Genomic DNA, 23,262 nt, shown 5'->3' on the forward strand with positions numbered 1-23,262 from the left:
ATTTATTTATTTTTATCCTCACCAAACATAAAATAATTGCAATAACAAAAAAAAAAAAAAAAAAAAAAACAAGGGGGGAAATTATTACAATTTAAAATGCTCCTATTTTAATATATTTTAAATTGTAATTTATATTATAATTTAAATCTGTAATGGTAAATCAGAATTTTTAGCAGTCATTACTCTAGTCTTCACTGTCATATAATCTTTCAGAAATTTCATATTTAAGAAATCATTTCTTATTATTATCAATGTTGGAAGCAGTTGTGCTGTTTGATATTTTGGTCGAAACTGTGATTTTTTTTCTAGGATTCTTCTATGAACAGAAAATTCAACAAATTTATTTGAAACAAAAATATTTTGCAATAAAAAAATAATTATTTGCATTAAATCACTAAGTGAATGAATATAAAAAAATTAAAGTAGTAAGTAGTGTAAATGATGCAGAGAAGAGAAAGCATCATCACCTGTATGAGCATCACGGCTAAACTAGACATGGACCCTAATTATTTATAGTTTTTTTTTATGATTGACAAAGCCTGCAACAAAAAAAAAGGAATGATTCCTGTAAATGATAGTTTGAAATTCTAAAATTGCTCATGTGCTAATAGTTATCAAAAGTGGAATGGTTTCTAATGAGCACTGCGTGGTCACAATGAGAGCTGATTAAAGGTCAAAAGGTCACCTTTTCGATCAGATCCAAACACTCTGCGTTGTCCATCCAGTCGATGGCTTCCCAGTGTATCCCCTCCCTGTGCGGAGACACAAGAGAACCTCTTGAGCAACATCACAACACTACAAGTACACAAAGGTGGTATTATCCTCAGGGTTCATGTGATGAAATGAGCTGTGACCGGGCTCTGCTGACCCCCCTCAGCCATCACATTTCAACACAAGAACACAACTGTGTGGGAAAGAGGAGACCCATTCACACATCTGGCAGAGTGCCTCCATAGCCACTACAGCAAAAACAGGCTGAGAAACCCGCCCTCACTTCATCTGCTATCTCTCCATCACTTTACCCTTAAAGAGATCACAGGATATCATGATCAGGTCGCACCTCCACCCTTCTATGCTATTTCACCCCGTTGTGTCCTGAGCTCTCTGGGACACCTGATAGTGTGAAGCTATGTGTCTACAGACGAGCCTGTATGGTACGCTTTGGGTTTCACGCAGCGATTTCATCTCCTGATGATGATGTAACAGTGAGGACGTAACGTACGCAGGGAGGCGCACGCACACAAATGCTCGGACAAAACGTTGCAGTTGTGCAGTCCAGTTGTATACACTTACCCTTGCATTACTGTGGGTCAGCAACAGCCCTCAGTATTCAAAATGTGTTATTCTCAGGAGTGGACTTAACATTTAAGCGAGGTAAATGGCCGCTTAGGGCCTCAGGGAATCAAGGAGCCCAATCTGATATTGGTAAAGCATATTTGCAGCACTGAGCAGTTCAGCCATCACTTTATCAATTCATCACAAACATATCTGTTGATTTCTTGAACGCAGTGAAGTTGCTGAAGTGCTGAGTTCTACAAGCTTGGGAATCCTCTCATTATGACGAAGTGTACAGTAGATACGATGTAGATAAGAGATTCATTGTTGAAGTGTAGAGGGCTTATTAATGGATCACAATGAGATCACAATGAACTCAAGTGAGTGACAGCTTTTGATTATATGAGGGGGTGCCCTTTGCGTGCATTCTAGGCTCTATAATACTGTCTAAAACCAGATATATTAACCTTAGAGAAGAAAGTATTGTGTTTCAAGTAATAATTTTATTTGTCTTGTTGTTTCAAAATGACTCTCTTGAATGGTTTTCTTAGGCACGCCAGTGCAAACTGCTGCACACTTGTATAAATGCACTAATGCGATCGAGTGAGTTGCATGGGATATAATTTATGATGGTAAAAAGATTGAAAAAGTTTTTAACTTAGTAAAAACATTTTTATAATGTCTTTTGTTTGTGATCTGAAAAAAATAAGGTAGCCTAATATGGCTTTAGAACATCAGGTTGACTAATTAGGGATAAATAAACTTAAAAATAGAGTGAGGGCAAAATAAGGATTAGGTTTAAAGAGCAGTTATTGTTTTGGGGTCCGCCCCTGGTTATTAGCAGCTATAACCAGTGTTGGGAAAGTTACTTTGGAAATGTCACTGATTACATTACACAGTTACCCTATTTAAAATGTTAGAAGTAGTGTAACTATTTCAATTATTCTATCAAAGTAATGTAACTGATTACTTTTTGGTACTTTTCTAAATTCTTACCAAAGTGTTCAAACGTTAAGCATTTTCAAACACTTAAATCAGGCAGGATTAACCTTACGGTAGCACCTAACATCGATTACTGTAAGACAGCAAAATCCTTCTTCACTTGAATTAAGATTACAATCATTTTATTTTAATGTGCAACCACAAAAAAAAAAAAAAAAAACACTTTAGCACCTCTTTTAACATTAAGATTGTTTTAAGGACAAGTCCAGATTTAAAATCATAAGATTTAGTTTAATAGTAATGATACTGTTTTTAGATCAAATCTTTGCATAGCTATGACAGGAAACACACTGTGCCCAACTTCCAAACTGTAGGCCCATAGTATGCGAAAAATAGTTTTTGAGACAGTGAAAAGCATCAAAGTGTGCATGTGATAAACCTTTTACTATGCCATTAGACCAGTCTACTTTTAAGTAAATGTTTTGGTCTTATGATCACGCATAAACCTAATATGGCAACATGGGGTATTAAAGACTCATTATTCAGCACTCATTATTTAGGCCAAAATCAGAGAAATAAAGCTCTTTTTGTTGACAGATCTCTTCAAGGAGCAGGGTCACTGACAGGACTCACCTGTTATATTCAAGCTGCTCAAGGGAGAAGATGTGCTTGTTGAAGTACTCCTGGAGCTTCTCGTTGGCATAGTTAATGTTGAACTGCTCGAACCGGTTCACCTAGAGGGGGGGAAAAGTCATAAAAACATGACAACATGCCATCGACAGACAGTCTGGCTGGAACATTTCACCTCTTTGTGCTCCACCAACTCTCACCTCGAAGTTTTCAAAGCCAAAGATATCCAAAATGCCAATGGACTTGAAGTTGTCCTTTCCTTTGATTTTCTGGTTAATTCTGGCGATGATCCAAGAAAAACACTGGGAATACAATGCCATGGCCACAGAGTCCCGGGAATCAATTGCCTTTGGAAAGCAGGGCAGAGACAAATATTAATTTAGAGATAGTTTCCTTTAGTTAGCCTCCAACAGCGCAATTTAAAACCACAATGTCAACAAGCGATGCCTCGAGAGATTATTACAAAACACCAATATGTCTGTTTGAATTTCAACATCGCCCCCCCCCCCCCAAGTTAATTTCACATTATGGGCTGAATCTGCAGGGTTGTTATTCTCTGTAGTTGTGCATGTCTTTAAACGTGCCTTAAGTGCGAAGTTTGAAAACAATGGATGTCTTTCCTGATTTATAGCTGAGATTGGATACAATACAGTGACCCCAATGAGTATTTGGACACTTAAGTCACATTTAAACCACCCATTCCCAAAAAAAGTAGCATCATTTTAATCACGCTCTGTTTTTAGCTATGCTCAGAATTAAGAAATAAAAAATAGTAGTGTAACTTGTTCATATTAAATCTGATAAACTACACTGGTGCAAGACTACACATACAGACTGTGAGAAATGACTTCACACAGTCAATGCACTAAAACCGGCCTACCAATTCATTTCGCAAAAGTGATGAAAAGTGTGGAAGCTCTTTGCTTCTGGAGTTTCAGTTCAGCTCATAAACCCAGCAATAACCCTGAGCTGCTATTACTGGATTACAGATGGAGAGAAAGTTAATACCCACAAATTAGACTCTGCTATTCCTAAGAACGCCAAACTCCCGTCTATTGTATGAGCAACACTATAATTCATCAGTCAGAGACACTTCTGCCTGATTCTGAACAGTGTGCTGGCTCCATCAGAAAGACCTGAAAGAATGGCTGTTTGTGCAGGATACGGCCAATGGCAGCTGTTGAGGTCCTGACCACTGTGTTAATGCATTATGGGGAAAGGAGGAGGAGGAATAAGGGCCTCCATTAAGACGTGGCACTGCTTTATGACCGCTGACACAGGCTGGAGTTAGTGGCCATTGTCTTTGTTCATGAAAAGATTGCTTGTGTGTTTCTACCGAGTCGGTCCGTTCTACATGCTACGTAGGTTGGGGTCTCTTTATTCTTCACATGCATACACTTTCCCCTCATCAGTCATCCCATAAACCGGTTTTAAATTTAAAAAATCAAGCCTTTGATTTTGGTTCCTTTGCGGAAAAGAGGAATTCTTAAGCACTGGTGCTACATCGACTGTTTCTTGTGTTTAGCGTGCATATTTGTGTAATAGACTGCCCCCATTAGGCGGCTGCTAACCGCTGTCTCCACACTCGGCCTCTATTGTGTTGCTTCTCATGAGATCTTTATCACCGAGTTATTATAGCAGGAATCCGAGGGGACAAAAAAACAGGAAATGGTACCAAGTCACGCAAAGACGCTTTCTACACAGGCGTATGGGTGTGAGCATGTTTTTAATGACAGTCTGTCAGTAAATCTGGGGTGAGCCTGGGGATGCAGGGAAACATGTGTCTGGACACACTGAGGGCACAGCACTGACATGCCAGGACATGATACAACATGACGGCTAAAGCAAACAAACCAAAAAAAAAAAGCAAGCCTTTGCCAAAATGTAAATAAACCAGATTTAAATAGGCAAATGCATAGCTATATCTTATTTCTAGACAGACCCGTGCTATATATACTATACAACATCACAAAAAAGGACAGATGTCCTGGTTCCTCACCTGTTCTACAGTGAGAGGTGAGCAGATCTCTTCTCCTCTCAGGATCATGGACCGCTGAGTCAGAACCTCAGACAGCTGAAAGGAGTCGAGTCCCAGCAGATCACTGACGATGCTGACCACTGTCATTCAAATACACACCACGTATAAGCCTTCATGTGTAAAGTGTTTGTGCACACACAGTTAATGATGATCTTCAGTGGATATTATAGTTTCACGTAAATATTCCATCATATGACATGCAAACTTTTTTGTTTATGTAACACAGATTCAACAGTCAACATGACACAATTACACATTTCAGTATACATGGCATTCATAAGATAAAGAACTGAAATCAAACCATGATTCAAAAATTTGTGGTCAGAAAAAAATAAAACCTTTGTTAAGCAATGACCCATTAAACTGATCAAAAGTAACAGTAAAGACATTTATAAAATTACAAGAGATTTCTATCAAAATAACTATTCCTCCTAAACGAAATGCTTCATGGTTTCCACAAAAATACTAAACATTTAAACATCAACGATAACAATACAAAAAAAAACAAACAAAAAAATTGAGGTCCAAATCCACTACTGTTTTAGAATTATTTCTGAAGGATCGTGAAACAAATTCAGTAAAATTCAGGTTTCCAATCACAAGAATAAAATATATTGAAATAGTAATTTAATGGCTAATTTAAATTGCAATAATAACCTTTGGTCTGCATTCATTGTGACTGCATGGAAATATGCAACCAGTAGATTTGAGTCATTAATGACAGAAGTGATTTTATTTTATTTTTTATTTTTTAATGAATCAACAGTCTTTTGGAACTGCTCTAGCTTTAAGACGGGTTACTGAGTTTTCACCCATATGACGTGCGGTTATCAAAGTGAATTCTGACATGTTGTAGCATGCCTCCACACACTCTACTCAGTGAAGGTCTTTACTCTTTAATTCCTGACAGATAAAATATAAGCTGATATTGTGTGTCAGGTCTACAAGCAGTATTTAATAGATCCTTCCCCTATGCTATGCACTAAGATATCCTTCCACAAAAGTAATGCTTCTGACAAATGCAGATTTGCCTCAAACCTCCTTTAGTGGTGATCTGAGCACCCCCTGCAGTCATGAACTCGATGTTGCCGATCTGTAAGACCCCAGAGAGAAGCTTGAAGACATCACGGATCTCTTCCTCAGTGAATTCCATCACCTTCAATGCTTCCTGTAGTAAACAGAAGAATATGTATCAGAAATGGGATCTGGACACATTATACTTACTATGATCACAAAGGTCATTCTTACTCGACCAACAGAAATCAATAAATAAAAAAACCTCAGAATAACTGGAGTTGAATTATTTCAACCTAATGCCTTTCAAACAAGTTACAGATAAGAGATGATGTGGTGCCCTCTAGTGGACATTTATTAAAGCCCAATTTCATGGCATCAAGGAGACCAAATTTGTCATTTTTGTCATTTACTCTTTCATGTTGTTCCTTGTGTTTTGTTTTTTTTAATGAAAAGCAACTGTTTAAGAGTCGAGAATGCTGTCAGACATACAGTATTGACTCACCATCACACTATCATAGAGGTGCTTGTCATCCAGGCTTCTGTCTTTCACACAGCCGGACTGGTTGAGGTAATGATACGCCTCGGGGGAATCAGCCAGCATGTACATTTCTGATGGAAAGAACACAGGGTTAATCTTCAATGGCCAAAGAGAAAAAAACAAAGGTTCAGCTTGTGTAAAGGTGAAGTGTGCAATGCCTGTGCCTCCAAAACATAACGAAATAATGCTAAAATCTCACCTCTGTGCTCATACTTAGCACCTGACAACAATGCATAGAAAATATGGTAGTTCCTCTCTCCCGGATTCTGCCGCACAACTCGATTCTGGAATGTAATGACACTTTTAAAACACAATGCATTTAATATAACTGCTTAAATGCATGGCTATAAACAGTTCTTTTTTTAAAATAAATATAAATATACATATAGAAGATACCTTTTCAAGTAAATAATCAATAATACAGCCACCCTGGATATTTCCACTCTGAGAAAAGTGGAGCTGAATGAACTTGCCAAAGCGACTGGAGTTGTTGTTGTAAACGGTTTTTGCATTTCCAAATGCTTCCATTATTGGACTGGAGTGAAAGAGAAAAAAATGGGTGTTAAAATGGAAAGAGATATGACAACATCTGTAAGAACAGAGCAAGTGTGATAGAGCATGTATGACCTGCTCTGTACGATGGCCTGCTCTACTCTGGTGGTCCTCTCTGAGAGCGGAGAACCTGTGGAGTTCTGACTCATGACGGACAGGAACTTCAGCAGCAGTTTGGTGCTCTCTGTCTTCCCAGCACCACTCTCTCCACTGATGCATGAAGCATAAACATAAAACACTGAGAATACAGATGCACGAAGCATAAACATAAAAAACACTGAGAATACAGATGCACGAAGCATGAACATAAAACACTGAGAATACAGATGCATGAAGCATAAACATTAAAAACACTGAGAATACAGATGCACGAAGCATGAACATAAAACACTGAGAATACAGATGCACGAAGCATGAACATAAAACACTGAGAATACAGATGCATGAAGCATAAACATAAAAAACACTGAGAATACAGATGCACGAAGCATGAACATAAAACACTGAGAATACAGATACATGAAGCATGAACATAAAACACTGAGAATACAGATGCATAAAGTATGAACACATTTTGTCTGTGGTTATTTGTTTTCGAGAAAAGTTTCTTATGCTCACCAAGGCTACATTTATTTGTTAAAAAATACAGAAAAAACTGTAATTAAAATAATAAGTGCTGTTGAATTTGAATTTATTTCTGTGATGGTAAAGAAGATTTTTCAGCATCTTTACTCCAGTCTTCACTGTCACATGATCCTCAGAAATCATTCTAATATGCTGATTTTCTGCTCAAGAAACATTTATCATTATCATTGTTGAAATCAGTTGAGCTGACTGATTTTTTTCATTTCGTCAAGATACTTTGAAAAATGGAACGTTCAAAAGTCTTTCTTTCAAATATGAATATTTTATAATAATATATATCTTTGAATCAATTTAACATATCCCTTCTAAGAAAAATTAATAATTTCTTTCAAAACAAAATCTTACTGATGCCAAACTTTTAAATGGTATTAATAAATGAATTCAAATTGCATCACTCATTACAGCCCAAAACCTTCTATTTAGTAATATCTGCTCCTGAATGGTGAATGACGGTGAATTCTTTCACTATTTATTTTAGCCAAACTTTGTTCATTACTGAGGAAGTGCACAGTGGATGGTGGGTCAAATATTCCTCTCCAATTCCTGTGAAATTATATATTTATATATACTTGTTCTATGTGCAGTTCAATTACACCTATGCAATCCCTCACAATACTATTAACTCTCTACGATTTAAGCTTTTGATTAATATGGCCAAATACAATGTGAAGAACACTTCACACAGCACTATTAGACCAAGCCCACATTCATTCCAAGTGCTCACTTCAGAGGTCTTCTGATTCCAAGCTGCCACTAAGCAAACAAAGTGACCTCTGACCTCCATGCCAAGATGAGTTATGCAATAAACCTTGCAGTATAAATCAAACATAATCCATTTCTAGATTCAGCAGTCACACTGATTGGATTGCAGTCCTATGGAATAGCAGATGACCAAAACACCAATGCACCTCAGTCATCTTGTGTGCTTTTTGAAATGCACAAATCATCAGCAGCAGTCTAGTGAGCTTTATATGTAGATTATCTTATTAGCTGTCTATTAAAATTACTAATTAATTCCATTCCAATCTGATAATAATGCCTTCAAATTAAGCAACTTAAAACGAGCAGGACATTACCTGATGAGCACACACTGACTGTCATGTCTCTTCCACAGACAGCGGTAACACTCATTGGCCACAGCAAAGATGTGTGGAGGTAGTTCACCCAGGTGATGTCTGCTGTACACATCCACTGCCTTGGTGTCATACAGACCTGATATCTGCTTATAAGGGTTCACAGCTGCCAGGATGGAGCCTATGTTGGTCTGCAAGGTAGAGTGAATGAATGACAATGAGAAGAACATACAAGCTTGATCTTACACTGAAGTTTAACATGGAAAGTTCAGGAATTATTTTGTTTTATTTTATTATTGGTTCAAAAATGTTTTCTCATAGATATATTTAGCATCAAATGGATTCTACACACAAAAGATTTCTATAGAATTCAAATGCCTGTTATTTCCAAAGTTCTACAAATCCACCAACAACTGCATGATCTGAATATATATATATATATATATATATATATATATTTTTTTTTTACATATAATGCCATGATAATTCCAAAATGTGTTGAAATTTGTTTTGACAATTCAGGAAATAGTAAAATAATAATAAAAATTATTAATTCATATGAATAATAATAAGACATTATCAAAAATGATTTCCATAAAGTATGAATTCTAATTAGTTTCAGTCAGATACAATTATCATCAGATGACATACAGATTAGAAGACCACGTAAATTTTAAATTTTAAATTTAAATTTTATTTCTAAACAATTTGGTAAGAACAAAAAACCACTAGCAGTTTTTTTGTGAAGGAAAAAACGAAATGGATAGCCATCAATAATTGCTTAATTTATGCTTACAGTTATTGATACACAGAAAATTCTGCACAGATTAAACACCATTAAGGTTCATGGAACAAAGTTCTTTTGAGGCACAAGACTTCTCAAAGCACAGACTGTTCCATTGTTTACGTGAAAACACTGCAAAGTCCAAACTCCAATTTGAATGTAATGAAGAGAATTAGTGTGTGTTTGTCTGTGGACTTGCTTAACCAAATTTTGGAGACACATTTGTACCCAGAAGTGACCTAATTCTAATAAACCCTCATTTTGGGGACAGTACTCATTTGTATAAAAAAAAAAAAAAAAAAAAAAAATTATATATATATATATATATATATATATATATATATATATATATATATATATATATATATATATATATAAATTATTGTAATTAAAGTTTAGTTTTTTCGCTTTGAATTGTAAAATGCAGAATGTTTTCTCTTAGGGTTAGGGTGTGGATTAAGTTACAGTGTTTATAACCAGCTATACATACAAACAAGAGAAGTCTATTTTTTAAAAAGAAGCTTACATAAATGAGGTCCTTCTGGTATCGCAGGAAGAGGTTGTGCATGATGGCGGCCTCGTGTAACTCGGCCAGATTGGACATGTCCTCCACTCCACTGATGCTGGTGGGATGCATGGGGAAAACCTTGAGCCTGTTCACCTCACCCTGATCCAGAGTTATCACCTTCAACACATAAAATCACACATTCATTGTGACTAACAACACACACTGTCCACATGGGAACAACTGTGAACATTACTTTTAAGTGTTTTCAGATTAATCAGAAAGCGTACAGTTCAGTGAACACATGATTGACATGACTAAATATTAATTCCCAAATGACACAATAGGAATCCGAAGTGTGAAGAAATAAGCTGTGATTTATGCTGCTATGAATCAACAGAGCGCTCAGGCAGGGCTCATTTACCGCAGTGTATGTGTGAGCCTGTAGCTTGTTTTACTAATGCGTCCGGACCTGCTCCATCTTTCAGCCAAGTTGTTTCACATTCCTGAAACCATACCCCCATGTCATCCTCACAGCGCTCCTCTCACTTTCACTGTCCTGAACACATCTTCCTTGGACTCGAAACATTATTTGAGATCACAAGGCTGACATCTCCTTTACACATCACATTTGAAATGCTTCTCTTTTATCTACCTAACTGACATTGAGGATTTCTTTTTTTTTTTGCTGAATCATACAGACATTATCTAGTGTATCTGTCATTTTACACTGATTTATAAGCAACCCACACTGAGGTTTGCCTTAAGGTTATATATGCAAGTATTTGGGCTAGATAAATCTTCAAGTAGATGTCTAAATAATTGTTCATATTATATCAGAATCAAAATTTATGATACCTGTCTTCCAGACAGCAAAAGTCAGGTATTTAGGGTGGAAAAGTGTAATTATTGGAGTTTGCTAAATTGTTGGTCGAATATAAGGTTAATTTTTGTGAACCTGGAGCACAAAAAACAGTCTTAAGTCGCTGGGTATATTTGTAGCAATAGCCAAAAAAAACATTGTATGGGTCAAAATGATCGATTTTTCTTTTATGCCAAAAATCATTAGGATATTAAGTAAAGATCATGTTCCATGAAGATATTAAGTAAATATATATAAAATATATCAAAACAATTTTTTTATTAGTAATATACACTGGCAACACCCTCGGATTCCAGATTTTCAAATAGTTGTATCTCGGCCAAATATAAGAAAGCTTATTTATTCAGCTTTCATGTGATGTATAAATCTCAGTTTTTGAAAAAAAAAAATGTTAAGACCCTTATGACTGGTTTTGTGGTCCGAAGTCACATTTAAACTTAGGGGAAAATGTTTTATTTAACCGTGGCAAAACTATTAACTATTTTACTAAAACTATTAGCTAAATAAATAGCTAAAAAGTAGAAATATATAATATAATAAAATAATAGAAAAGTTAATTAGAAATACAGATAAACATAAAAAAACATAAAATACTAAAACTAAATTAAATAAAAAACTGGAAATCTAAAAATAAAATAATATTATTTTTAAATATTGAAAATATATTTAAAAAATATCTATGTTCCTTAAATTTGTGTGAAATGTGTTGGATGTGTTTTTCTGGTAACTGAGATGGATGATAAATCCATTAGCAAAGAGTGGCACTAAAATTGAATGATGTCATACAATAATGATCTTATCATTGTGGCTCGTCAGGTCTGTCTCCAGAAAGATGAGCTTAATTAATCAGACAAGACAGGAAGGAAACAGCACTTTGACAGAACACCCGCCCCCATCTAAAGCTAATGTGATCTGTATGGAGATACGACAAAGATACGCAAAATCAATGTGTCGTAACACCTGAGGCTCTGTTTACCAGGAGTTGTGGGTGTGAATCTGTGAACAAGTTTCTTCACTAATTCACTCTAGAAAGCACTATTATAATGCTTCATTTAAGTATAATGAAGTCATTGCTGCAAAAGCAGAGCAGCTCATAGTTGTGTGAATGTGTCTCAAAGTTTATGTTATCGCTGTGTGACGCCTCGACTTTAAAACCAGACCAGGAATCTGCTGTCTATGGGTAATTTCTCAACACAGCAGGCCACCAGACGCACTCCGGGTCAAAGTTCACACACAAAATACAAGATTCAAGCCATGTGATCCACTAGCAAGCATCCAGCACAGAGGTCAAGGAAGTTTAAGCAAAAAAACATTCCCGCTAGAGACGAATTCCCCAAATTCCTGTTCATGAGATGCTTGCTCCCACCGCTAAGGCCAAACAAACAGCCTGGACGCTGGAACAACACTCGGTAACATGACAATAAATGTGTCTCGACCAAACATTCACAGGAGGAGGTGAGAGAGAGAGAGGCTGCAGTAAAATGGCCTTGTGGTTGACTCAAGAGTATGGGTGATCATCCATAATAATGGTTTAAAATTAATTCAATCAACAGCCCTAATTATAGGGTCTCATAAAAACATAGTCCACCTAAATAAAACATTTTCACAAAAAAAAAAAAACGGCAAAACTAAATGAATCCATTTACATCAAAAATAAATAAAGGAAAATTAACTACAAAATAAACTAAAAAAAATTTGTAGAGAAAATGAAAAATTACAGAAAAAAAACATATAAAATAAAACATAACACTATAGTGGTCATAAACTAGATAACTAGATACCTGCTGCTAGTAACACTATAACAACTCTGTTTTTAAATTTTATTTAAAAGTATTTATTTACTATTCTTTTAAATGTAATTTATTTTATAGTCTAATATATAAACAGCCATTCAAACATTTGGGGCCCATAACTTGAAAACTGAAATAACAATTAATAAATACTTTCATTAAGCAAGGATGCATTAAACTAATCAAAAGTTACAGCAAATACACTAATAATGTCAAAGATGATTTCTATTTCAAATATATGCTGTTCTTTCTATTGATCAAAGAATCTTGAAAAAATACAAATTAAACAGCACAATTTTTTTCAAACCAAATTCACAATTTCGAATGATTTCAGAAGGATCATTTGACACTGAAGACTGGAGTAATGATGCAGAAAATTCAGTTTGCCACTAAAATACATTTTTAAATATACTGAAATAGAAAAGAATTATTAATGAATTAACCATTTAAAAAATGTCATAATTTCACAATATTACTGTCACACCCCATTGGACTTTTGTTGTGTTTTCATTCCTAATGTGTTCTGTGTGACCTAGTTTTCCCTCATGTCTGATTATTGTCATTGGTTTCAGGTGTGTGTCATTAATTACTCTCATCAGCCCTTCTATATTAGTTGTGTTCAGGTCACTGTTTGTCATCCGGTCTACTATGTCCCTACGTGTGCTCCTGGTCTGTCCTGGCTTTACCTTTGCATGGATTTATTAAAGAATGTTTGCATTGCTCATCATCTTCCTTGTGCGTTTCATTCCACTGTAGTGTGACAATTACTGTTTTTTTTAATCAAATAAATGTAGACTTGGTGAGGATAAGAGACTTTTTTCAAAAACATTTTCCAAAAATCTAACCAACCCCTAACTGTAACCCCTACAAAGTACAGTGAACAGGAAAAATGGCCTACAACGCAGATGAACATTTAAAAGATAATGGAAGCTATCATAAAAGAAAATACCAATGCTGTCGTTTGTTCTGAGCTTAATCTAAAGCAACAACAACAGACCAAATGTTACAGAACACAACCCAATTGTCATTATATTTGTGAGAATATTTCAAGACCGCAGTAGAGTGTACTTAACGTCTATGATCATCTATTCGCTCCAGGTTATAGTGGCCTGCTGTGCTCAACAAATTGACACATGGCAGGGAGTCAGCTTGCCATAAAGCCATTAGCACATTACAGGCATTCAGACGGGACAATGGGTGTCAGTGTTGACAGTGTGCCAGGAAACAGGAACATCACCTCTGGTTGCTAAGCAATGGACCAGCCCTGGGAGTATTGGGAATCCTGATGATGGGGTCATCAATAAAACATGAGGAAAAAACAACCACTGCAGTCAGTTTGAAAAATGATGCACCGTACTAGATAAATAAATGGAATTTCCTGGAGTTTTTATTTGTGTTCCAGTATGCAACCACTGGAAAGACACTACATTTCCAGTGGTTTAGCGGAACTGCTTCCATTGTCCGTGCGGGTTTATCTCTTTTCCTCAGCAGCAAGACTTCCTCAGTGATTAGGCATTAGGAATTATAGTGAATCTTCATTTCATTTTGCATGACTTGCATGAGAAATGACATATTCCTTCCTGTAAGTATTGTACACTTCAAGTCCTAGTATTCAATAAATGCTTTCATGGTCTTCCAAACACTAAGTACAGATGCAACATCAATCCACTTGCGTGAGCAACAACACCCTCCCCTAAATGTGCCTGTGCATGTGAAGCCATCTGCTAAATCCATTGATCTAGAGTTATTAAGCACACAATCAATGTTTTCCTAATGTGGCCTTTTCACCGAAGGCAGCACCGTTGACTTATGCACCATTGTGACTAAAAGAAAGCACATAAAAAATTACTATCTGAGAGAATAAATAAATATAATCTCTACAGTGCATACGGGATGGACTGTGTTAAAAACCAAGCACATATCATTTTATGATGTAATTAAAATATACTAATAGTTAATATACTAGTTAATAATAAAAAAAAAAATGTGTATATAAATAAAATTGTTAGGTTTTAGGTGAAGGTCTGTAATTAAAAGAGTAACTGGGATATTTGATTCTCTGCTCTTCCTTGCAAGTGTGCTGCATGAGGCTTTGTGTTTGAAAGACCACACCCTGCTGTATTATTGAGCATGGCCTATATGAATATGCATGATGTGGGTGGGGCCTGGAGGACAGAGACGGCCCAGTAATGAACAGCTGAAATGGCTGTACTCTTCACAGGAAGCAGTCTTCTCTCATCCCATCCGCTGTACCATTGCTGAGTCGCACCCTGCCCAAAGCAATCCCAGAAAAACACAGGGTTTGCTTTACAAAACACTAACTACAGACTTAGTGAAAGCCAGGAGTCTATAATATGTTGCCAACTGTGTTAAAACCATTTTAAGTCTAAAATTATTACAAAAAATTGCTTTATTGTACAGTATTAATACATGAGTCATTATTCAGCTTTAGATAAAAACAAAGATAAAGACCAAAACAGATAGATACAGTAACAGAATGATAGACAGCGATAGATAAAATGCCGGAACAAACAACAGAACAATAGCAGAACAATGACAGAGCGACAGACAGACAGACAGACAGACAGACAGACAGATAGATAGATAGATAGATATTAATGAACAGTATTTATAACTATAGAATGAATGTTTGACAGGACGATAGATAACACAATAGATGAATAGATAGATTGTATGGCTCTGGCCAGAGGAAGTTGGTGTGTCAGTCTCTCCACACCTCACCGAACTCTACTCACACACACACACACACACACACACACACACACACACACACCCTCCTGATCTCTGCTGACCCCTGCTTCACCATGCAATTTTATGAGTCAGGTGCTAAACTGCATGTTGGGAGCCCTGTAAGAGTCTAACTTGCAGTTTCGGGTGTGAACACTTGGAAATGACTTGAGAGATAACTTTTTTCATGATCAGTTGTAGTCGGTGTGGTCTTCGATACCCTCTCTATGGTCTATATGGTCACATAATGTATACTAGGCTGAATTTGGACTGAACAGATAGACAGATCTCACAGAGTGGAAGTCATTTATGTTAATGCATATAGAAGAATTTCAGTAAGTGCAATAAATCCAGAAGGTCCATATATTCTGTCAATATGTTACAAAGAACCAAATTTCCCTTTACATTTGGCAGATAAACTGGACTCAAGACAGAATACAGAGCACAATAAATAATGAAAGAGATCTGAAAGAAATATCTTATGCACACAAAGACTGCATTAATTAGAGCAAAAATACAGTAAAAAAGTAATATTGTGAAATATTACAAACATTTTAATTAAATGTTTTTTTTATGTATTTTGAAAATTGATTACTATGATGGTAGTTACTTCATGCTTCAGTTTCAAATGATCCCTCAAAACAAAATTCTTATAGTTATCAATGTTGAAGACAGCCGTGCTGCTTAATATTTTTTGGAAACAGTGAAATATTTTTCTCATGATTCTTACAAAAAAAATGCATTTATTTGAAATTTTAATCTTTTATAACACTATAAATTGTTTACATTACTTTTGTACTAATTTATTTTAGATAGATGGTCCCATGACTTTTTCAGTGCATATAGAGACAGATGTATAGAGAGAGAAACAGACATAGATAGACGCAGACTGATGGAGATAGAGATTAAAGATGGATCACATGAAGTATGCAAAGAATATTTAAACATGAGCTGAACAGTATATCACATTCATACATTCTGAAGAACCAGAACAAAAGCATACAGGCTACATGTTGACACATCTGATAAATATATTCTGACCTGCATTCTCATTGTGCTATGAGAACAGGATTTCCTCCAGACACAAAGCTTTAACAGAGGGCCATACTGATTAAACACACTGGCTAAAATTGGCTCGTTTATGTACATTCCTGCTATTCATATCAAAGGTCCTTCAGTAGCGGTGAGAAACTGCAGATCCGACAAAGCATACTATAACCTACCTACAAAATCTCACACAACTAAGACCTTTATGTTTATCTCTCTTAGACAGATGGGCAGTCCAATTCATCAAGAATATAATGGCAAAAACAACTGTCTAGTCATGAGTAAAGATGGGATTTGGATATTAAAGATCTTAAAATTAAGGTTTCCTAATTGTGTTTTCAGCAGATGGTCTTTCTTACCTCTCCATAGTCTGTGGTGAGGATGAGGGTCTGGTCATCGCAGCAGCTGACGGTGGAGGGCAGGAGCTGCTCCTTATCCCGCACCCACACACAAGCTCCCTAAAAGACAGACAGACTGTATGAAACACTAAACACAGCAAACCAATCAAGAGCAGCCATAAAAAGGCACAAGCATTAAAGATACGACCGAAGATGGCAGACATTTCCTTCCTATTGCGGCTGGTACAGAAATTAAATATGTATGTTTATGGAGCATGCAGGCAACATTATGTGCTTCTAAAAAGAGCTGAGGACCGAACAAGATGATACAGAGAGAATAACACTGAGCAATTTCAATTGATCCAATAGAGAGCAGTGATCTCAACCACAGGCCATCATGGTCTTTAAAGCACCACAGCCATTCTATCTCGCTACGCTTTAATTTCATAGACATACAGTGGTGAATTTGACTGGGAAAAGCTCCCTCCCAAAGGGTTTAAACGCACTTTGTGGGTACATGGGCATTACAGAACTCTATTCATGCCAACAGCACATGCTGCAAACCAAAGTAAAGCCCTTTGGCAGCAAAAAGAGAAAGTTGTTTCTCATGGAGCCTTTGCTTGTGCACTCGCCACCATAACAGGGAGTTTTGAGTGGATACCAGCACATTGCTAATGCCCCTTTTACACTGCCATTCCGGCAAATACACAGGTAAAGTGTTCCGGCAATTGTTAATGGGTTGCTAGATTTTGAACTTTAACACTGCCAGTGATTACCCGGGATGTGTGGGTGCTTTCACACACAACCCGTAAAGATCCCGTAACGACACGTGACATCAGGGCGTGACGTGTAATGTACGAGTCAAAAACGTTAGGCTCGTTATACTTTCACTGAAGCAAGCGAACGATCTCGGCGTCAGCACGGAAAGTGAGGAACTAACTGATCTCTGCTTCATTACAGTTTGCACATATCTTTTCGTCGCGAACGTTGATCTTCCTTCAAAACAGCCGGTAAAATAGTCGTGCGATAATGCGCGTCATCACTTCGACACGGCATTAGATCTGGCTTTTGTTCACACAGCGCTCGTCCCTGGTTGAACCCGGCAATGTTACTAGGTCCCCGACCTGGGTTCAATGCCGGAATCAATCCCGGGACATGGTTGCTTTCACACAGAAGGCGACCCGGCAATGTTCCGGCAATATGCCGGGTCCGACGTGCAGTGTGAAAGGGGCTTAAGTAGTTTCTAGGGTGCTCTGGATGATTGCTTACTGGCTCCAAGGCAATAAAATCAAATCCCAAGTCTGATCACTCTGAAATGTAATAGCAAACTTGACAAAAAACTTTTTTCTGTGGACAACCCAAGTTTGTTCTTACTATTACAGTCAGTGGGGTCCAGAAAAATATTGCAACAACATATGTTTGGAATGAAATTAAGGCAAGTAACTGCTGACAAAATGTAGATTTTTTTTTCAAAATCTCTGATTATGAAAACAGCTGCAATAAAAGGGCGGTCTAGCTATGCTTTTGTCTAATTGTGTGGCATGGTTTAAACAATGCCGCCAGCTTCCATGTTTTCAATCGGAAGGCCAAGAATGCAGAAATGGAGATCATGTAAAAACAGGAAGACACAAGTCTGGCTGCTAAGACCACTAGTCATTTCCTTCTGTTGTGAACCCGAACACTGTCCTAAGAGCTACTTGCACCGAGGACGATAACAACTATAACTATAAAGTTTAAAAAGAGTTTTAATTCAAAAGGAATAGGGACATTACTACCACAACTATAATAATAACAATGCAAAGGATTCATGTTGTTGGAATCAATTTCGGAAAAAAAAAATTTCAGCTGATGATCGATTAAAAAAAATGGATTGCTAATCAGCATCCACCTGACTTTAAATAGCTTAAACATTTAAAGCGACAGATGACAGAACTACTTATAATAAACAGAATAACACAAATATAGTTTGAGTTATCTTTATAGGGATCGCTCTTGGTGTAAATGTTTGTATGGTGTGCCAGGTTCTGATGGCCCTCACGTTTACTCTGACAGGCATAAATCTCCACAGCGCGGCCATTCAGATGGCCAATGGAGTGTTGAGAGAGTAGTTTGTCCAACAGCACATGAGAACCAAAGGATCAATGGGAGCGGATTCCACCAGGAAACCCAAGCCCCAAGGTCAGAGCTCAGAGATATCAATCCTCATTAACTATTAATAATGACCTGACATGTGCAACAGCACTGGGTCCCGTAGGCAGCATGTGCAGGCACACGCACAATATACATCCACTCTTTCCAAAACACACGGTATGAAGGTGATCATAGACATATGATACACTGGAAAAGAGATGTAGATTATAATGAGGCCAGACATATTCTAGGCTTCAAGAGGAGGCATTCACTGAAGGTATAGTTGACCCATAAATTAAAATTCTATCATCATTTACTCACAATCATGATGTTTCAATAGCTATTTAAACCCATTTTATTTACTTGCCTTCTGTTGGAATCAAATGGTGTAATTAAGAATGTTCATGCTGCCTTTTTTTTTTTCAAATAATTGACTTCCCTGACATTTTTTGGTGCTTTTTGTCATTTTTGGAGCTTGAAACCACCTGGTCACCATTCAATTCTATGGACCTTTTTCATAGACTGTGATGATGCATCTCCACAGTCTACAGTTACATTTTTTTTATTTTATATACTTTGACTTGCATTAAATTGCAGAAAATAAGTTTACACTGCTGTGTATGCATTTCTACAAAGATAGTGAGATAGTGATGCAAAATGATGTATCTTTCTCTCTTCTGACCACCATAATCAATCTCTCAATACTTCTTTCCTCTTTTGGAAAGTCATAAAAACATCTGTTTTGCTTTTGGATGAAATTGGAACACACACAAAAAAATCTTCTTGTTTACTACTATAGGAGTTTACCTTTGATCCATCATCTCTTTTCCGTATGTGCCACACAGCATCATGTCCTGTATCAACAGGATCTTTTTCAGGTTTCAAAAAAAGCCTCAAAGCCTTGCTAAATGTAGCACTTATGCTTTGGGGCTATGGGACCGAGTTAAAAGGGCTTGAAGAAAAGAAGAGGTGGGGAGGTTAAAAGTGCATGCTAATGTGTTCCTATTGTTTGACGAGCAGAGGAAGAAAGCCAACATTCAAATTCTCTGACATGTCCAATCATCACATATGCGTGAGACTAAATATGACTACCTTCATTGGTTAATGTGTGCCATAGGCGTTCATTCACAACAAACTAGCTTTACTTTACAGTAATACAATTAAAACAGCTAAAGGGCATCATTTTATTGAGCTGGAATCATGGATCAGATGAGAGAGATCAGCCAGGTCTGCGACTGGCACGAGAGGAAAATTACTTAAGCACAGGACTCGGAAAAGCTGCTTCACGTGACCTGACCAAACTGAATTACATTTGAAGCAGGGTCTACGGATTTAAGGAGATCAGATGCCATTGTTATATAATTCTCATTTACAGCATTTGCACTTTATGGCACATGGTGTCATTGAATTACTTGTGTTTAATCTCATAGATTAAAGGAAGTAAACATAAGAGCCTTTGCAATAGTTGATTAAGTGCATTAAAAGTGGTTGGATTATACAATCTTTTTTTGTGTTTAATTGACAAAATAATAAAATATACATGAGAGTGCATAAGACCATTAGTGCATAAGAGCAACTCAAAAACTAACATACAAAAATATGACAGTTGCAAATAAAGATAAATCACATAATATATACCGGTAATAATCCAGCTGTATTTACCATAAATAAATGGGTATTGTGGGTTGAAAACTGGGATGGGAATAACTAATGTATTAACTTCTTCATGATTCAGATAACTGTGGTCCCGACTGCTAAACTCTATTTTTATGTGGTGGAAGAATAAGGATTAGCTTTCATGGAATATTTGAGATTAATTGTAGTGTTTCCCTAAAGGAATGCTCTAATAATTAATGTTAGACATTATGAAAAAACTGACAATTTTTTTTTTTTAAAACATGACCATGTGAACTTGTCCATATAATCAAAATTAATAGCTCAATGCAACTACTTTTCAAAGCAGTCAGACTGAGGATGTTGCCTGGTGGATGATAAAACTGGTGAAAAATATTACATATCTCAAGTTGTATCTATAGGGAGGAGATTATCATAGAAACTCTTTGACTTGGTCTAGTAAACAACCACCCTAGCAATTGATCTTTCAAGTCTACAGAGAGAAACACGGCCAAATAACAGATGCTCTTACTCAAGGACACACAATGTCAAGCAGCACCAAAACATCTGACTTTTCCCCCATGACCCCATTTAAAGGCAGAATGGACAGAGATAAATTACAGTTACAGCATCTGGCCAAGTACAGCTATTGTGCTCAACAAACATCTTTTTCCAAAAACATTACAATTTTTTACTGCATTACCACGTAATTATTTTTTTTTTCATGCTGAAACAGCAAACAACGGGTTCTTCCTTGAGGTCCTGTATTTTATATTTATTTTGAGAGAACTCAAAGGAGAAGAAGAACTCTGAAAGTCTTATAATATCCCCACTATAATGACAGCGTTTAAGACCAGACATGTTTCCACTGGCACTGCTGCAAACCGCGTGATGTCATCGATTATGCGGTGAGGTTAACAGATTTTCCAGAAGCGAGCTCCATGATGCATGCCTCTGAAAGCACAGCAGTGTAAACCTGCTTTGTGCACGGGGAGTATTGTATAGGCAACAGATGGTCACAGAAACACAAACCTCCTCCACTTCCATCATTTCATCCCCTCCTTCCCCCACCTTTCCATCACCTCGCCCATCTCAAAGCAGAATGGTCATGCTCGGGTCCCAGAGGGCAGCTGAGCGGAAATCCCGCAACAAAGGCCAGCTGGGCAACTGCAAGGCAGGGTTTTGTCTGTCAAACTGCAGCGCACATGCAAACAAAATAACTCCTTCATATCATATTGCATTATAGTTAGAGACATGAATCAGCTCCTTTCAACTGGAACACCAGTGAATCGATTAGATAGTTGACTAACATACTGCTCTGCAGTACATAACATATCTTAATAATTTCATGACCGATGCATCTGTGCATGGGTTTTTCTTTTTTTTTACTATTTTGATCTTGTCATCTTAATCAGAATGTCATAACTGAATCTTCCAGTGAAACGACAGACTACTCTTTGGATTCTCCAACCATTTAGTCGAAGCTGATGAAGTTGATGAATTAAATTCAAAGGATCTTAATACTTAACAGTAACTGTTAACTGCTAAAATAGTCCCTTGCCCTTTAAAACAGAAAACACAGTTTAAAACACTCCGTCACTCTGAACCGTCACAAAAGGCTACTATTACCTCTGTGTTTAACGGTGCCAAATTTGGAGGAGATTTGCTAATTAATGAGCCTCAATCATTAATGAGACTACACAGTGCAAGGTGGCGTGTCTGTTTCTCCTTGTGGCAGGAAGCCCAAGACCAAGAGTATCGAGTGATCCAATCAGCCCAACAAAAGAAAACTAATCAACATCCACAAAATTAGATGTTATTTGGCAATTAGTCCGAAGCTAATTAATTTTTTTCCACTCACAGTATTACTTAGCCTGGGATGACCGATTATGCATGAGACAGAAGGACAGAGAACTTACCAGAATGACATTTTGTTTGAGAAAACTTGTTTGAGTGGACTCCTGTGGACTTCACAAATATCATAAAGAGTCTTTTAGAAAGCAGCTGGTCACGCAACATTACAAAGAGATTTCTGCACACTGTTTAGATCTCAAACAGTGACACTTATTCAGATTATCATAACAAATACTGACACCTCCGCTGACCTCTGGCTCTCCTTCAGTGCAGCTGTGCAGATGTGAAGAGCTCTTCACGTTCCTGAGGGCCTCAGCTATACTGAAGAATGATCTGTTTGAGGAAACTCAATACTGAATGATACTGCTACAGACCTCTCAATGAGTCTTGGTTTAATCTGTAAATTGCATAACACTGTGCTATATTTATTGTTTAAACAATCATACAAAACATTTCTTTGAATTCATTCCAGCAAAACTTTTCTCCATCATTAGGACTACCACTGGTCCAACTGTTAATTTACTTTGCAACATGGCAGATGACAGTTCAAAGCTAAAAGAAAACTGCTCTTTTGTATTTAAAATCATTCACTAGTCACTGGAAAGATAAGTTAGGCTGCAGAAACGTGTACAGGATCAGGGATTTTATCTGAGGAGTACTGAGTGACAGAAATGAAGAGAAATTGGCCAAGAAATGAGTGAGATTAAGGGTTGGTATCTGATTAGATGGACTGAAATTACTACTGACCTTACAGGCTCAAGTTTAAAGTCTTCCAGATCTACATATGTGATTTGAAGAGTGTTGACATACCCTGTAGGGTTGGGTTAGGACAGTCAACAACTGCCCAGCGGATTGCTGA

The 23,262-nt window shown here is 36.9% G+C and overlaps 1 protein-coding gene across 1 annotated transcript in view; it reads right to left on the reverse strand.

Annotated features, from left to right (window-relative positions):
- The window catches only part of myo10l3 (myosin X, like 3), a 65,823-nt gene that overhangs the window by 32,518 nt on the left and 10,043 nt on the right, over window positions 1-23,262 (reverse strand). Inside the window, exons 2-13 of the mRNA XM_026272186.1 lie at window positions 16,827-16,925; window positions 10,021-10,179; window positions 8,714-8,901; window positions 7,068-7,202; window positions 6,837-6,975; window positions 6,640-6,724; window positions 6,405-6,511; window positions 5,924-6,053; window positions 4,847-4,965; window positions 3,048-3,194; window positions 2,851-2,951; window positions 686-752 (exon numbers count right to left, since the gene is read on the reverse strand). Coding sequence (XP_026127971.1) covers window positions 686-752; window positions 2,851-2,951; window positions 3,048-3,194; window positions 4,847-4,965; window positions 5,924-6,053; window positions 6,405-6,511; window positions 6,640-6,724; window positions 6,837-6,975; window positions 7,068-7,202; window positions 8,714-8,901; window positions 10,021-10,179; window positions 16,827-16,925 — 1,476 coding nt within the window. The remainder of the gene's footprint in view (window positions 1-685; window positions 753-2,850; window positions 2,952-3,047; window positions 3,195-4,846; window positions 4,966-5,923; window positions 6,054-6,404; window positions 6,512-6,639; window positions 6,725-6,836; window positions 6,976-7,067; window positions 7,203-8,713; window positions 8,902-10,020; window positions 10,180-16,826; window positions 16,926-23,262) is intronic.

Source organism: Carassius auratus, chromosome 9, assembly GCF_003368295.1.
Source record: "Carassius auratus strain Wakin chromosome 9, ASM336829v1, whole genome shotgun sequence".
NCBI lineage: Eukaryota > Metazoa > Chordata > Actinopteri > Cypriniformes > Cyprinidae > Carassius > Carassius auratus.